The sequence below is a fragment of the Microtus oregoni genome, unplaced genomic scaffold (genome assembly GCF_018167655.1).
Source record: "Microtus oregoni isolate MIOR12 unplaced genomic scaffold, Mior012 000003F_ref0000135, whole genome shotgun sequence".
Lineage (NCBI taxonomy): Eukaryota > Metazoa > Chordata > Mammalia > Rodentia > Cricetidae > Microtus > Microtus oregoni.
Window position 1 is genome coordinate 24,703,943 of NW_024543062.1, and position 16,392 is coordinate 24,720,334.

General features: G+C 47.5%; 1 protein-coding gene across 1 annotated transcript in view; it reads left to right on the top strand.

The window, feature by feature from the left end:
• Positions 1 to 16,392, top strand: part of Gcn1 (GCN1 activator of EIF2AK4) — a 65,117-nt gene that overhangs the window by 7,726 nt on the left and 40,999 nt on the right. The window contains exons 3-16 of the mRNA XM_041648350.1: positions 2,473 to 2,536; positions 2,978 to 3,109; positions 3,706 to 3,814; positions 7,542 to 7,640; positions 7,723 to 7,857; positions 8,504 to 8,572; positions 8,701 to 8,809; positions 9,951 to 10,025; positions 10,462 to 10,590; positions 11,204 to 11,254; positions 11,597 to 11,695; positions 11,907 to 12,080; positions 13,493 to 13,645; positions 15,336 to 15,428. Of these exons, the coding sequence (XP_041504284.1) occupies positions 2,473 to 2,536; positions 2,978 to 3,109; positions 3,706 to 3,814; positions 7,542 to 7,640; positions 7,723 to 7,857; positions 8,504 to 8,572; positions 8,701 to 8,809; positions 9,951 to 10,025; positions 10,462 to 10,590; positions 11,204 to 11,254; positions 11,597 to 11,695; positions 11,907 to 12,080; positions 13,493 to 13,645; positions 15,336 to 15,428 (1,491 nt within the window). The remainder of the gene's footprint in view (positions 1 to 2,472; positions 2,537 to 2,977; positions 3,110 to 3,705; positions 3,815 to 7,541; positions 7,641 to 7,722; positions 7,858 to 8,503; positions 8,573 to 8,700; positions 8,810 to 9,950; positions 10,026 to 10,461; positions 10,591 to 11,203; positions 11,255 to 11,596; positions 11,696 to 11,906; positions 12,081 to 13,492; positions 13,646 to 15,335; positions 15,429 to 16,392) is intronic.

Below are 16,392 nucleotides of genomic sequence, written 5' to 3' on the forward strand. Positions count from 1 at the left end.
TTAAGATTGACAGATCCATGGTTTCTAATGCTCTCTGAGGACATACACTACAGGTGTTTGAATTTTACTAACTAGCTTTTTTTGGGAGTGTGTGTGTGTGTGTGTGTGTGTGTATGTGTGTGCTTATTTGAGAAGAGGACTCTGTATAATGGCCTCAAGCTGCCGTTCACCTTTCTTATCACTTGGTACTGGGATTATAGGTGTGGTGTGCACTACCATGACGAATTTAAACAAACCAGTCAACTGGCCAGCCGACCTTCCGTCCCTCTTTTCCTCCCAAGACAGGGTCTCCTGGATGGACCAGCTGGCATCTAGCTCCTACTGTCCTCTTGCGTCACCGTCTTTTGTAGACCAGGCTGACCTCAGACTCACAGAGATCCTCTTGCTTCTGCCTCCCGAGTGCTGGGATTAAAGGTGTGCACCAGGGCGGTGGTGGCGCAGGCCTTTAATCCCAGCGCTTGGGAGGCAGAGGCAGGCGGATCTCTGTGAGTTCGAGACCAGCCTGCTCTACAAGAGCTAGTTCCAGAACAGGCTCCAAAACCACAGAGAAACCCTGTCTCGAAAAACCAAAAAAAAAAAAGATTGTTTAAAGGTGTGCACCACCAACGCCCGGCTTCCACTCTGAATCTGGCGTCGTCCTGAACTTCTGTAATCAGAGTGAGGTGCAGCCTCCTGTATGGAGCTGTCATTTCTCGTTCTCTGTCCTCTGAGCCCAAGTCGAACATGAAGCTAGTGGTGTCTCTCAGAGGTCGGTGTGGGGGTCAATGAGAGTACAGTTGGTGGCAGTGGCACACTTGCAGTTTATGTTTCTGGTCGTTATTCCTGCTCTCTCAGCCTGTTCCTGCCTCTGGTTACTGTCTAAGTGTTGAGAGTGCTACAGGGCCTGGGAAACATCACCTGAAATGGGAAACGCCAAGAAAGCTCTTCCTGGGCTTGATCATCTCACAGTTTAGGCCAGATTTCCCTGAGTTGAGCTTCTGTCTGCTGGCCGCATGCCCTGGTCTGGCTGGTAGTGCTTGTCCGAGTTGACTGTCCAGCATGAGTGAGCACTCTTGTTCAGCCCAGCTACCCCTCTGGCTGGCCTCCTTGGGTTTCTATTGTTCACTTCCTTCCTTGTAAGGTGGGTTCAGACAGCAGAGCCTAGCTTGTGGGGATGGCACACATGAACATAGATGAAGTGCGCAGAGCAGCACTGAGCACCAGGTGCTCTCAGCACACTGTTTTTCTTCATCTGTCTTTGTTGTTAATCCCATCCGGCACCTGGTTCCCTCTGCGCTTCCTACAGTTGACTAAACTCTCAGCAAGCTTAGACGTTCACCACCTAGTTACAGGTGCTCTTCCCTTTCTGGCTACTTGTGGTACTTTAATCTTTTTTCTTTTCTTTTTTTTTTTAATTATTTATTTATTTATTTATTTATTTATTATGTATACAATATTCTGTCTGTGTGTGCCTGCAGGCCAGAAGAGGGCACCAGACCTCATTACAGATGGTTGTGAGCCACCATGTGGTTGCTGGGAATTGAACTCAGGACCTTTGGAAGAGCAGGCAGTGCTCTTAACCTCTGAGCCATCTCTCCAGCCCTTCTTTTCTTTTTTTGGGGGAGGGTAGAACACTTTGCAGTCTTGCTGTAGACCAGGCTGACCTCTACCTGACAGAAATCCACCTGCCTGTGCCTCCCTGAGTGCTGGGATTAAAGGCATGTGCCACCACACCTATTTTATGGCATTTTAATCTTGGGCTTTAAATTTTTTCTTTTAATTATTATTTTGTGTAGCCATGTGTGTTTTGTTATTGAGACTGGGTTTTTGTGTTGCCCAAGCTGACCTCAAACTTCTGGAATCAAGCAATCCTCCTACCACAGTCTCCTGAGTGGCTGGCTGCAGGGTAGGGAGAGATACTACTGATTTATGCTTTCTGTCTGTCTCTTTATCTGTCTATCTTTCTTTCAATTTTTGAGGCAGTCTTACTGTGTAGCTCTGGCAGACCTGTAACTTGCAATGTAGGTCAGGCTGGCCTTAAACTTACAGAGATCCTCTTGTTGCTCCTGCTGGGTTTAAAGGCATGTGTTACCATACCTGGCCGGTCTGCTAATTTTTAATTACTTATTAGCCTGTGCATGAGCAGATACTTGCAGGTGATCATAAACTAAACAGCACAGGGTAAAGCCAGTGTTCAAGCCAGGAAGTAGAAGAGCCGTACCCGTATTGATTGTCCGCCCTGTAGAGGCGGGGAAGATAGCGAGCAAATTCTCATGCTTGCTCTTTACTGCCATTGCTTTATCAAGTGTCTGTGCTACTCCGAGCTTTTCTGTACCATGTGTTTTGATACTGCCTTTGTTTCCTTGGGGTTTTAGCTTAAAGATTTGGGGCTTACTGGAGTGTTGGTGCCAAGATCCTGTCTGAGAGAAGGACCGATGTAAGCAGATGCTGATCACTGTGTGTATTGAGTCTCTGTGTAAACTTTGCTTTCAGATCTGCCAGAGGGAGCAGTAAAAGGGCTCTGCAAGTTATTCTGCCTGACTCTGCATCGATACAGGTGAGTCCCACCCAGAGACACGGTGTCCAGTGTGGGATAGGATAGTGGGGAGAGTCCAGTTGTGAGAGCCAGGCTTCTTAGGGCCACGCTCTGACCTCTCTGTACTTTAGTTTCCTCATCTGCAGAAGAGATGATGCCATTATATACCTCATGGGTGGTCGTTACTGTGAAGGCCTGGGACAGTGTTTACCTCTGTGTGATCTCAGCATATGTAGCCACTCATTAGTCTGTGAAGTCATGGGGTGTATACCATGGCTGTAGATCCTGCCCTTCTTGTCATCCTCTGCTCTTACCAGTACTTTAGAACTCTGGGGCAAGGTGGATTTATCTAGTTGATTCCTGTCACCTGGGATCCACTGGAATCGGGTACCATCAGTGTTTCCCCAGAAAGACCAGTGCTTGCTGAGATCACCCTTTTCCCTTCCTTCCTTCCCACCCCAGAGACGCGGCCTCCCGCAGGGCTTTGCAGGCGGCCATCCAGCAACTGGCCGAGGCCCAGCCAGAGGCCACAGCCAAGAACCTCCTGAGCTCTCTCCAGTCCTCAGGTGTTGGCTCCAAAGCAGGTGTTCCGAGGTAAGAGGTTAAGTCTGTGGGCCTCCAGGGGTTCGTGGAGTCCTACTCAAGTAGGCTGGTACAGATGAGCAGTGTGAGCATACCTGCCTCTTACCTTGGCACTCTGAATGGCACTTAGAGCCTGTCTCTAACAAGGAGAACCAGGCTAATAGAGAAAGTGGCTTTTCCTGAGGAGCAGAACTGGGAGTCAGTGGGCCCAAGGCACTGAATGGGGAAAGCCAGATTGCTTTAATTAATTAATTAAAAATTATGTGTATAAGTGTTTTGCCTACATGTATGTCTGTGCACCAAGTATGTGCCTGGTACCAAGAGACACCAGAGGAGGGCGTCAGGTCCCCTGCAGCAGACAGTTGTGAACTGCCTGTAGGTGCTGGGAGAATTACCAGATCCTTTGGAAGGACAAACAGTGCTCTTAACCTCTGAACCATCTCTTCTTGTCTTTATTGTTGCAAATGTCAAGTGATGAGATTTTGGCCAGTGAGGCCTAGACTCTTGTCCTGAGTTGTCATTGATGATGTTAGGGAACAAGTCAAGGAAGGGTTCACATACTGTGCTGTGCCTCAGGATGTACGTTTGTCTCTCTCCCTTCTCTACAGCAAGAGCAGTGGCTCGGCCGCCTTGCTGGCTCTGACCTGGACCTGCCTTCTAGTGCGCATTGTCTTTCCCCTGAAAGCTAAGCGGCAGGGAGACATCTGGAACAAACTGGTAGGTTCCCTTGTCTTTGGAGGATCCATGAGGGTCACCTTTGCGCAGTTGTGTGATGTTTAAGCATTTCTGGAGTCCCAAATGCTCTCACAGGTGGAAATTGTCCCAAGGTATATGTTTGGTGGTGGGCGTAAGTGCAGCGGGAATCACATTCGTCTGTTCATCAATGTTCCCAAGCTTCTCTGGGTCAGATGTGATTCTAGGCATTGAATGCAATGATGAGTAAGACATGTGGGCCCTGCCTTCATGAGAGGCCAGACTGGGGAGATAACTAGAAGGCAGGGACCCCAGAAGACGCAGTAATATAGATGAATATAGATGATGTAGATCATGTATTTCCTGGCTAGCGCTCTCTCACCTGTGTTTGGATTTTAGAGTAATAAAATGAAATTCTGGCTATTGTCTTGGTCATCTAATCTCTCCCCTTTCTATGTCTGCTCCTTGCTCAGTCTCTATTTCTTCTTCCCACCTGTCTGCTACTCAGAGATGGCCTGTTGGCAGGGTGTTTGGGGTTCTCTTAGATATCTACGTAGGCTGGGTGGGGGTTCTCTTGGATGTCTGGATAGTCCAGGTGGGGGTTCTCTTGGATGTCTGGATAGTCCAGGTGGGGGTTCTCTTGGATGTCTGGATAGTCCAGGTGGGGGTTCTCTTGGATGTCTGGATAGTCCAGGTGGGGGTTCTCTTGGATGTCTGGATAGTCCAGGTGGGGGTTCTCTTGGATGTCTGGATAGTCCAGGTGGGGGTTCTCTTGGATGTCTGGATAGTCCAGGTGGGGGTTCTCTTGGATGTCTGGATAGTCCAGGTGGGGGTTCTCTTGGATGTCTGGATAGTCCAGGTGGGGGTTCTCTTGGATGTCTGGATAGTCCAGGTGGGGGTTCTCTTGGATGTCTGGATAGTCCAGGTGGGGGTTCTCTTGGATGTCTGGATAGTCCAGGTGGGGGTTCTCTTGGATGTCTGGATAGTCCAGGTGGGGGTTCTCTTGGATGTCTGGATAGTCCAGGTGGGGGTTCTCTTGGATGTCTGGATAGTCCAGGTGGGGGTTCTCTTGGATGTCTGGATAGTCCAGGTGGGGGTTCTCTTGGATGTCTGGATAGTCCAGGTGGGGGTTCTCTTGGATGTCTGGATAGTCCAGGTGGGGGTTCTCTTGGATGTCTGGATAGTCCAGGTGGGGGTTCTCTTGGATGTCTGGATAGTCCAGGTGGGGGTTCTCTTGGATGTCTGGATAGTCCAGGTGGGGGTTCTCTTGGATGTCTGGATAGTCCAGGTGGGGGTTCTCTTGGATGTCTGGATAGTCCAGGTGGGGGTTCTCTTGGATGTCTAGATAGTCCAGGTGGGGGTTCTCTTGGATGTCTAGATAGTCCAGGTGGGGGTTCTCTTGGATGTCTAGATAGTCCAGGTGGGGGTTATCTTGGATGTCTAGATAGTCCAGGTGGGGATTCTCTTGGATGTCTAGATAGTCCAGGTGGGGGTTCTCTTGGATGTCTAGATAGTCCAGGTGGGGGTTATCTTGGATGTCTAGATAGTCCAGGTGGGGGTTCTCTTGGATGTCTAGATAGTCCAGGTGGGGGTTCTCTTGGATGTCTAGGTAGCCAGGTGAGGGGGTTATCTTGGTTGTCTAGGTAAGCTAGGTTGGGGGTTCTCTTGGATGTCTAGAATGGTTGATGGTTCTGGAAGTAGTCTTGAGGGTGCTGTTGTGGATCTACTTTTTGGCTATGAGATTTGACAGAGCCACTTACCTACCTTCCTTAGACATTCTAAAGAGATTTGCAATGGCCATAGACACTGTAGAGCGTAGTGCATGTAGATACAGATGACTGGAACCTGCCACAGTGTGGGTTTCGTTGTTAACAAATGGCTTTCTACTAAAGTGGTTACTAGCAGGCAGGTTCTCTGGCTTATCTCCATTGAGTTCTTGACAGCTGCTACCTGTGCTGGCAGTTAGCTTAGTGAGCAGGAGGGTCCAGCTGCAAAGTGTTACAGGACAGAATGTGTCAGGAGCATGTGACTTGTTGCAGGAGCTAGAATCTGGGCTTTTCCTTTCCTGATTCTGTTGTCTGTTATATATGTAATTAATTCGCCATTCACTGGCTGGCACTATGCTAAAAGCTGGGGCTGCTGTGTGAATTAGGCTGAGAAACCTATGCTTTTGTGGAGCTTATGCACTGTTGGAGAAGATGGAGTCTGGTGCCATGCTAAGGACAAGCAGGCTGGAGGGGCGGGCGTGTGGCTGAGGGTGGTGGGAGCAAGGCTTCTGTGAGGAGAAGGAAACTCTTGAGCAAGGACTGGAGCTACTCAGAGAGGAAACCCTGATACAATTCTGAGTGGGATACGGGTAAGCTTGTTTAATGATGCAACTCTCAACATGTGAGAAGGGTATGCTGTTAGTGTTGTAGGGAAGGGTCTGGTAGAGAAGGATCCCTAGCCACCGTGGTGCCTGTGCTACCGGTTCTTAGGACTATAGAAATGTTTTCTGTGTATCTGACAGTTTTTGGTCCCAGTGCTGCAGATTTAACCAGGTCCTTGGCTGGTCTGGAACTCTTCCTCCTGAGGGTTGGGATTAAAGGTGTGCACCACCATGCTGAGCGTCACCTTACTTTCTACAGAGCCTAGCACAGTGTCTGCTGTTTACTGTTCATCGAGTATCTGTGGTCTTTCTTATTTTCTTAAGATTTTTTTTCTGCTTGGTGGTGGTGATGCATGCCTTTAATGTCAGTACTGAGGAGGAAGAGGCAGGCAGATCTCTCTTGAGTTTGAGGCCACCCTGGTCTGTAGAGCTAGTTCTAGGATAGCCAAGGCTTAAGAACTCCTTTCTCAAAAAACAAAACAAAACATGTATTTTTTGTCATTTTTGAGCCAATGTCTCACTGTGTAGCCTTGACTGACCTCAAACTTGATGTGTACAACAGGCTGACCTGGAACTCACTAAGATCTGGCTGACTCTGCCTTCCGAGTACTGAGATCAAAGGTGTCTACCATGCTTGACTGTAGGATTTGGTCCTTAATGAAGGAAAGTCTAGGCATATACATATATTAACTAGGATTTCTTGTTCTGCTCCTGAATGGCAGTTGTCTTACAGATGTATGTTTATTGTATCTTTTTGAAATTTTTTGTTATTGGGGTGAACTTTGAGCTTCGTGCATGCTATGTTCTGAGCTACATCCCCATTTGTGTCTTTGTTTGTTCAATATTAATTTTTCTCCCTGAACTATAAGGTGCCAGAAGGCACCTTGTTCTCCTTGTGTATACTGTGGCTCATAGTAAGTGTTTAGCAAATATTTATTAAATAAATGCGTGAATGAACAGTGTTAGGTGAAAGACAGGATTTAGGGGGCTGGAGAGATAGCTCAGAAATTAAGATCTCAGGCTGCTCTTGGGGAAGACTCAGGTCTGATTCCCAGCACCCACATGATGTTCCACAACTGTCTGTAACCCCAGTTTCAGGGAATCTGACAGCCTTTTCTGACCTCCAAGGATATGTGTGTGTGTATGTTTATGTATGTGTGTGTATGTATGTGTACAAACATACACGCAGGCAACAGCTCTTTACACATGAAAAAGAAAGGGGGCAGATTTAGGACAAGGAGTTGGTAGAGACAAGAGGGTTGGGTTAGAGTGGGTGGGATGGAGCTGGAGTCTAGAAGGCCTGGTGGATGTCTGTGGCAGTCTATGAGGGTCACAGGACACCTTTGAGTTGTATCGTGATTTGGCGTTTCTTTGTGCTGGCAGGTGGAGGTGCAGTGTCTGCTGCTGCTGGAGGTGCTGGGTGGCTCCCACAAGCATGCTGTGGATGGTGCGATGAAAAAGCTCACTAAACTGTGGAAGGAGGTGAATGGAGCTGGTGGGAGGTAGGAGGCTGTGCCTTTGTACCTCTGCCATCTGACTCACCAGCCTTCTACTTCCTCTTCAGAGCCCTGAACTGGTGGAGCAGTACTTTTCTGCTATCCTTAGCTTAGAACCCAGCCAAAACTATGCTGGCATGCTGGGGCTGCTCGTGCAGTTCTGCACAAACCACAAAGAGATGGACGTGGTCAGCCAGCATAAGGCAAGTGTCTAGCGACTGACAGTGGGTTTGCTCCATCAGGGGTCTGGAGGACAGCCATGGAAACTTGCTTTGTCTTGTGGCCTGTAGTGGTAGTCTGTGTGAATCCTGGTGTAGTCACTGGGGTGAGAGACTTTACTGTTCACACCAAGCATTGTGCCAGGAGTCGGGGTGCAGCAGTGAGCACAAGACTGTGATCTTTGTGGAACTGAATCAGAGAAGATGCTGACATAAGATAGATTGTCCCCTGTTAATTGTATCTGATAAGTGTGACAAAGGAAATGTGCAAGATGGGTATCTGACTGGTACTGTGGTCAGGGAATGCGTCTCTGTAAAGAAGGGACTTAGGGAGTAAAGAGAAGTTGACCAGTAAACAGGTGGGGCAGAACATTTTGGGCAGAGAGCAGGTAGGAAGAGCATCGAGAAGGCAAGTGGGGTTCATCTGTGGGAGTGGGTAAGAGAGCTTTCAGATATCACTAGCTCTGAGCAGGCAGGGATGTCAAAGCCCTGCCAAGGTCATTGAACTTTGTGTCAGGAGCCATGGAAATGACTGCTTCCCACCTTTCAGTGGCGAGCATGGGAGTGTGGGAAGCCATGGGAAGTGGGACCTTTGCTTAATACTGAAGTTTTGGGACCTTGTGTCCTGTAGAGTACCCTGCTAGATTTCTACGTGAAGAACATTTTGATGAGCAAAGTGAAGCCTCCGAAGTATTTGTTGGTGAGTGAGTGGATTGCACAACTACCACACAGACGGTATCAAATCCTGGTTTAAATTCTGGATGCCACCCTGCTTTTTCCTCTCAGTCTTTCCCATGAGGCCTGGGTGTTTAACTCTTTATTTTGTAGGACAACTGTGCCCCCTTGCTTCGGTTCATGTCCCACTCGGAGTTTAAGGATCTGATTCTGCCCACCATACAAAAATCCTTGCTGAGGAGCCCGGAGAATGTTATTGAAAGTAGGTTCTTGCTGAACAGGTGGGTGGGAGGGAATGCGCTGCCTGAGCAGTTCTGTTGCTGTTGGCTTCGCAGCAGGGGCACTGTGTGTTCTAAGTATGAGATATGTTCACTGCCCTCACCAGGTAGACAGGAACTCCCTTCAGAATATGCTGAAATACATGGGCTTTCTTTTAAAATTATTTTCCAGGACAGGCTCCAAAGCCACAGAGAAACCCTGTTTCGAAAAACCAAAAATAAATAAATAAATAAATAAATAAATAAATAAAATTATTTTCATACCCAGGCAGTGGTGCCACACGCCTTTAATCCGAGCAATGGGAGACATAAGCAGGTGGATCTCTGTGAATTCAAGGCCAGCCTGGTCTACAAGAGCTAGTTCCAGGACCGTCAGAACTGTTACACAGAGAAATCCTGTCTCGAAAAATAACAACAAAAAAATTATTTTTATGAGTGTGTGTGCATGCTCGTGTATGCATGTGTGCGTGTTTATGTGCATGAGCATGCACACCTGTGTGTCTGAGTGCGTGTGTCCACAATTTGGAAGAGGGCATCAGATCCCCTAGAAACTAGAGTTCTAGGCAGTTGTGAGCTGGCTGATGTTGATCCTGGAAAAACAACCAGTGCTCTTTATTGCTGAGCCCTATCAGGTACTGTCTTGTTTTAAAAACTATGGAAAGTTAGGTGATGGTGATGCACACCTTTAATCCTAACACTTGGGAGGCAGAGGCAGGCAGGCAGTCAGGATGGATCTCTGTGAGTTCGAGGCCAGCCTGGTCCACAAGAGCTAGGTCTAGGACAGGTTTGATAGCTAGAGCGAAACCCTGTCTCAAAAAAAAAAAAAAAAAAAAACTATAGAAAAGTTTCCTCTTAGAATACTAACTGTAATTATGGAGGCTGTAGAATCTTCAGGAGATATTTGAGATTAGAAATCTTTGCTCTTTGCTCTAGACAGTTCAGACAGTTTGGTGTGAAGAGCAGAGCTTTAGCTTACAGGTTGATAACCTTGTGACCTTGCAGAGGCAAAAGGCAGTCCTGTTACCATGGAGCTAAACAGGAGACTCCAGATGGCATCTTCTGGGGAGTGGGGCAAAATAGGCACTGGCACTTGAAACTGATGAGCATTTCTTTCTGTCCCCTTAGCCATCTCCAGTCTCCTGGCATCAGTGACACTTGATCTCAGCCATTATGCCCTGGACATCGTGAAAGGCTTAGCTAGTGAGTATACTGACCCCTCTGCAGCCACTTGCTGCACTGTGAGTTTTGGTTGTATTTGTTTTTTGCTCAGAGTGGGTGGGGCATGGTTTATGTTAGAAGTAAACTTTAGCGTCAACAAGACAGCTCCTTGAGTTAAAGGTGGTTTCTGCCATGTGTGCCAAGTCAAGGGTGGTCCTGGGAACATGATGAAAGGAGAGAACCTACTCCTACAAACTTCTCTGACCTGTACATGTGTGCCACGGTACCTCTTTTCCTCCAGACATAACTAAATAAATGTTAAAATGAAAAAAGGAATAAGGTTTTAACCGCCAACAGGGAGAGGAGTTTCTTTTCTGAGATTGCTGATGATGAGGTTGGAGAGCTGGGGTAAAGAGCCAGGACTAAAGTCTTCATGTTTAGCTGCTGCAACCTCTGAGCTGTGACTGTGTGTGTCCAGATCAGCTGAAGTCCAACAGCCCCCGTCTGATGGATGAAGCTGTGCTGGCACTGCGCAACCTGGCCCGCCAGTGCAGTGACTCCTCCGCCACTGAGGCCCTGACCAAGTACCTGTTTGCAATCCTTGGAGGTGAGCAGCCTTGTCAGCATAGCAGGTGACACACAGCAGGTGTTCCCCTAGCCTTGGAGCCAGGATGTGGTAGGAATTTGATTCTGAGTCTACTCCGGGGGAAGCTTTTGATGAGGAACACTTCCACATGTGGTGGAAGCACACCCATGGCGGTAAAGACGGTGATGCCAGTGATTTTAAGAATGTGTTTTTGTGTGCATGGGAGGAGAAAAGGAAAGAAAGATATGAAGATGTTAATGGTGTCTTTGAGTAGTGGGAACATGCTGATGTAGCACATTTTTCTTTTTATATTTTCTGTAAGAATGTAGTACTTTTGTTTGTTTGTTTTCTCAAGACAGGGTTTCTCTATATAGCCCTGGCTGTCCTGGAACTTGCTCTGTAGACCAGGCTCGTCTCAAACGCACAGAGATCCGCCTATCTCTGCCTCCCGAGTGCTGGGATTAAAGGCGTGCGCCACCACTGCTCAGTGAAGAATGTAGTACTTGTAGTCAGAAAACATAAGGCTATCAAGTGCTATTTAAACCCAGCTTCACAGCAGAAAGGCTGCTTCCGGAGTCTGCATGTGTGTGACACGGGGCCAACATGAATGATGACTTTTGTTCCTTCCTCACAGGCTCAGAAGGAAAGCTAACTGTCGTAGCCCAGAAGATGAGTGTCCTTTCAGGTAGGGATCCTCCCGGTTCATGGCAGTGTGCTGTAGTAACGAGGGAGGCTATTGTCCTGTCAGATAAAGCGAGTCCTTTGAACCCTGATGCCCAGCAGTGTTGGCTGTGCCAGCTTGCTTAGCAGTACTCTGCTGTCGGCCTATGTGGCAGGAAGCCTGGTTTCTATAAAAGGAGAGACTGGAAGAAAATTGAAGGAGTGTCTGTAATGGCCAGGGGAAAGCGTGGCTGCTGGGGTACCCAGAAGAGGTCTGTGATCTGGTGTACCCTGTTGGCAGTGGCAGGAAGGCTTGTCTGCTGTGGCTTGTGTAGGGGAGGGAACAACCAGAGAATCTGCTTTTCAGGGATTGGAAGCCTCAGTCATCACGTGGTATCTGGGCCTTCTAGTCAAGTCCTGAATGGGTGTGTGGTTGAGCTGTTCATCCCATTCCTCCAGCAGGAAGGTAATTCCTTGTGGCATGGGGAGCATGGTTTTCCAGGCAGTCTTCCAAAAGCCTATCTAAAGGCACACCTCCTTGAGTTAGCAGGGCTGGGAATGTCTGAAATGTCACTGCTTCCTCCCCTGGGACCCCGGCTTGCCTTCTCCCATGGCTTGCAGCGATTGGGTATGGTTATAAGATGTCAGACCGACTGGACTTGTGCCACTTACCCTAGTGCATGAAGGTACCTTGGTACACGCCATCTCTGTCCTGGCGCTCTGGTGCAACCGGCTCACTACAGAAGTGCCCAAGAAGCTTACTGACTGGTTCAAGAGAGTTTTCAGCCTTAAAACCTCCACCTCCGCAGTGAGGCACGCCTACCTGCAGTGCATGCTGTCCTCTTTCCGAGGTAAGGCGTCCAGGAAAGGGGTGACTGAGCCCAGGGCATGCTCCCTGCTCGGGGCTTCTCTTTTGGTTCCCTGACTAGACCTCATTTTCTTCTGAGTTCTTTGTTGGTTGGTTTTTGATTTTTTTGGCATTCCTGGAACTCACTTTGTAGAACAGGCTGGCCTCAAACTCACAGATCCACCTGCTTCTGCCTCCCCAGTGCTGGGCTTTAAGGCATGCGCCACCATACTAGGCTCCCTTGTTAAATTTTATTCAGAAAGGACCTGTTGTTGTACTGAGATCATGAGTTTAAAAGGTCAATGCTATGTGAACTTGATTTTGAACCCTTTAAAAAATTGCCACTTTCATCTCTTCAGTGCTGAACACAGCTACTGATACTGACTGGCATCCCATCTTCTCCAACCCAAATAGCCAGGGGGGAATTTGATTTCTTTACTAAAATCCTCTTGATATTGATTCCTCTCTCTAATATAGGCTCGTATTTCATTTAAATGATGTGTCGATTTTAAATTTATGAACTACTAAATTATAAATTTAAATTGCTAATTTATGAATTAAATTTATGGAAAACATCAAGAAGATTCCAAAGATTCCTTCTTGAGACAGACAGAGGAAATGGGCTTTGTGCCCACACATGTTAGGAGTAGGAACAGATTCTGTCAGAAGCGCTTGTCTCGAGTTGACAGGATCCATGCCTTAGCGACAGCACAGCTGGGTATTGTGATTTAGACCTGCAGTCCCAGAACTCGGGAGGTAGAGGCAGGAGTTCCAGGTCATCTTTGGCTACATACTGAATTTGAGGCCAACCTGGAATACATGAGTAGTTATAAAAAACAAAATGGGTGTTTTTAGGTATAGCTGTAACTTTTTTTTTTTTTAATGTAATTTACTTAGAGATAGGGTTTCTTCTCTACATAGCTCTGGCTGTCCTAGAACTCACAGAAATCTACCTGCTGGGAATGAAGGCTTGCACCACCGTGCCTAGCTTATTTATTTATTTTTAGTGTGTTTATATCATAGGTTAGCAGATTGGCTAGAGGTTGTCTTGTTGTGGGAAGAACACCAGATTGGAATGGCTAGGCTTGTAGTTAGTAGTGGTTCTTTGTCAGCCAGCTGTTGACAACCCTGGACAATTTACTTTGCCTCTCTGTTTCCTTATCCTGTGGAAGAGCAGCTGATGATCAGATTAATAAGATTGTTTTATTTTTAATTTTTTTCTTTATTTTTTTTTTCTCTTTAATTTTTTTATGACTGTAGAGTTTAAATCCCAGATTCCTTCTCTGGTTCTTTGAGATACTCAGAAAATTAACTGAAGGGTTTTAGCCAGTTTACACTTGGGTGGATAATGTTTTCTCAAATAATCGCATCATTTCTGTAGACCAGGTCGTCTCTAAGATGCTTCTGTCTCCACAGGTGACACACTCCTGCAGGCCTTGGACTTTCTGCCCTTGCTCATGCAGACAGTAGAGAAGGCGGCCTCCCAGAACACTCAGGTTCCCACAGTCACCGAAGGGGTCGCTGCAGCGTTGCTGCTCTCCAAGCTTTCTGTGGCTGACTCACAGGCCGGTAAGGGTCTGCATGCGTCCAGAGTGCCAGGTGACAGAGTCCTTGGTCGAGTGTTGGATGCTTAGCAGCCTGTCAGCTTGTCAGCTCCAGGGCTGCCTGTTACCTGCAGAATGAGCTCGGGGTCACAATAGAAGTGCAGCCTTCATTTGTCCTCGACTCACTGTTCTTGCCTCTGTTACTTCAGTGCTTTGGGTTGGGCTTGTCTGTGATGCCTGTACTGTGTGGTTGAGTATTAGGACTTAGTGTTTGTTTTTTTTAATTGTTGTACTTGTTTATTTTATGTGTATGAGTGTTTTGCCTGCATGTATAGGCAGCACAGGTGCTCAGTACCACAGAAGTTGGAGGAGGGTGTCTGATTCCTTGTAACTGGAGTTGTAGACAGTTGTGAACTGCCATGTAAGTGTTAGGAACCTGGGTCCTCTGCAAGAGTAGCTGGTACTCTTAACTACTAAGTCATCTTTCTAGACTTCATGTTTGAATTAGTTACATAGAATGCTCTGGTTCATTCCTGTTGCTACAATAAAGCACCCCGACAGAAAGCATCGTGGGGAGACAGGTTCATTTCAGCTACAACTCCAGTTTATGCGCTGCCATTGTGGGAAAGTTAAGGCAGGAACTTCAGAGAGCTGGTCACATCATGTCTACTGTCAGGAGCAGAGAGAAACATGCTTGGTAACATGCTGTGTCATCCACCAACCATGCATGGGAACAATTCAAGTCAGAGCCTCCCTGTCCTTTTCTGCCTTCGCTGGAGTCCTTTTTGTTAGTCGCCTTTGTCACTGTGACAGACTACTTGAGAAATTCAGCTCAGGATGAAAGATTTGTTGTGGTCCATGGTCTCAGAGGGCCCAGTCACATGGCGGGCAGTTGCCCATTGTCTTTGGATCTGTGTCAGGCAGGGAGTGTGTGGCTGAGCAGAGCTGCTTACCTCTTGGTGGCTGGGAAGCAAAGCAAAGCCACAGGTCTCAGCATCTCTTTCCAGAGTGTGCATTGGTGACTGACCTATGTCCCCCAGGCCCCATCTCCTGAAGGTTTTACCACCTGCCAGTGGTGCCATAAGCTGGGGATCATATCTTCAGCATACGGGCCTTGGGAGTGGGTGCACAGCATCTAACTCTAGGGTCTCCTCCCCTTCTGCCTGTGCACTCGCCTGACCTTGTACCCACTGTATACACCAAGACCTATGACTCCCTGGGCGGAGATACACACGAACACAGCCTCATGTTAGCACATCTCAGGGTGCGTGCTCTGGGGTGGGAGGACAGAGATGTGAGTCACTGAAGGAGGTTGAGTCTTCGTTTGAGGAATGAGTGTTGGGAAAGGTTTCATGAAGGAGGAAGCATTTGATCTCTGAGAAGCTACAAGGATATGACTCTCATGAAGAAATGGCCACAATTAGGAAAAGGCAGGGAGAGCTGCATCGTGTGCACCTCAGGTGTTCCAGACAGGTTCTTGGGTAGTGGGGATTCCAGAGGAGAAGCTGCAGGCAGCAGAGAACTCTACAGTGGTGCAGACTGCAAGTGAGCCCAGAAGGACTGATGCTTGGTTTCAGACTAGGAGAACAGTGAGCTTGGGAATGGTCTTCATGGAGTGTCTTTCACAGAGCCTGCCCAGCAGCTTCAGCTTAGAAGAGCCACGCTGTGGGGGACATGGTGCGCTGTGTCATGGGGTGACCTTTGCTTTCTTGCAGAGGCCAAACTGAGCAACTTTTGGCAGCTGATCGTAGATGAAAAGAAGCAGATTTTCACTTCTGAGAAGTTTTTACTCCTGGCTTCAGAGGATGGTGAGTTTTGCGACCTCTGACGGGTCCTTAAGGAGGTCCTGTTTCTGAGCACCTGCTTAGCCAACAGCTCTGTGAGCACCCAGAATCGTGATCTGGCCAGCAGCGTGGCTGTTTTCTGAATGAATTCATTCTGTGTGGGAGAATCAAGATCCGTAGAAAGGCGGACTTGGGAGGATTGTAGCGACAGTCATGGAGCTGTGATATTAGCTGTAATTATAGCTGAATGGGTAATTGGTGCTGTCTGGTTTCCTTATGCTAAGTGCTGTGGAGTTGTGGCAGCTCTACTCCCCCACCAGGCGACACAGAAACTACTGGTTTCTATCCTGGCAGAAAAGGAACAATGATCTTCAAATGTATGTGCAAAATTCTAGGTTGCCTCACAGGAGTCTGCCACTAATTAGTGATGTGAAGTCTTTTGACTCATGAATCACAACATCCTATTAATGAGCTACAACTATTAGTCACTTTCTGCTTTCTTTCTTTCTTTTTCTTAGCTTTTGATTAGGAACGACATTCATAGTTCAGAGACGAGGTGGGAAGGTGGGAGGGAATCTTCATTGAAAACCTCCTGCTTTGACCTCTAGCCACTCAATTCTGCTGGCCATTGACAGTGGTTTGATCTGCTGCTTCTGTATCCTCGATATTCTACATACCCATCCCTTTGTGTGTTCTCTGCCTCTTTACACAGAGTAGTGTGTTGCTGTCGCCCCCATGCCTCCCAGGCTGGAAATGAGTCCCTTGTTCAGTGAACTACATGTCCAAGTCGCTGGCCGAGAATACAGTGAATTGTTTTTTTTTTTTTTCTTTTTTGAGGTTTATTTTATGAGTTTGAGTTTTGCTTTCATATATGTCTGTATCTGGTAGGAACTCTTGAAGGTCAGAAGAGGGAGTTAAATCCCCTGGAGCTGTAATGAATTAGGGATGGTTATGAGCCACCATGTAGGTGCTGGGAATCCAACCCAAT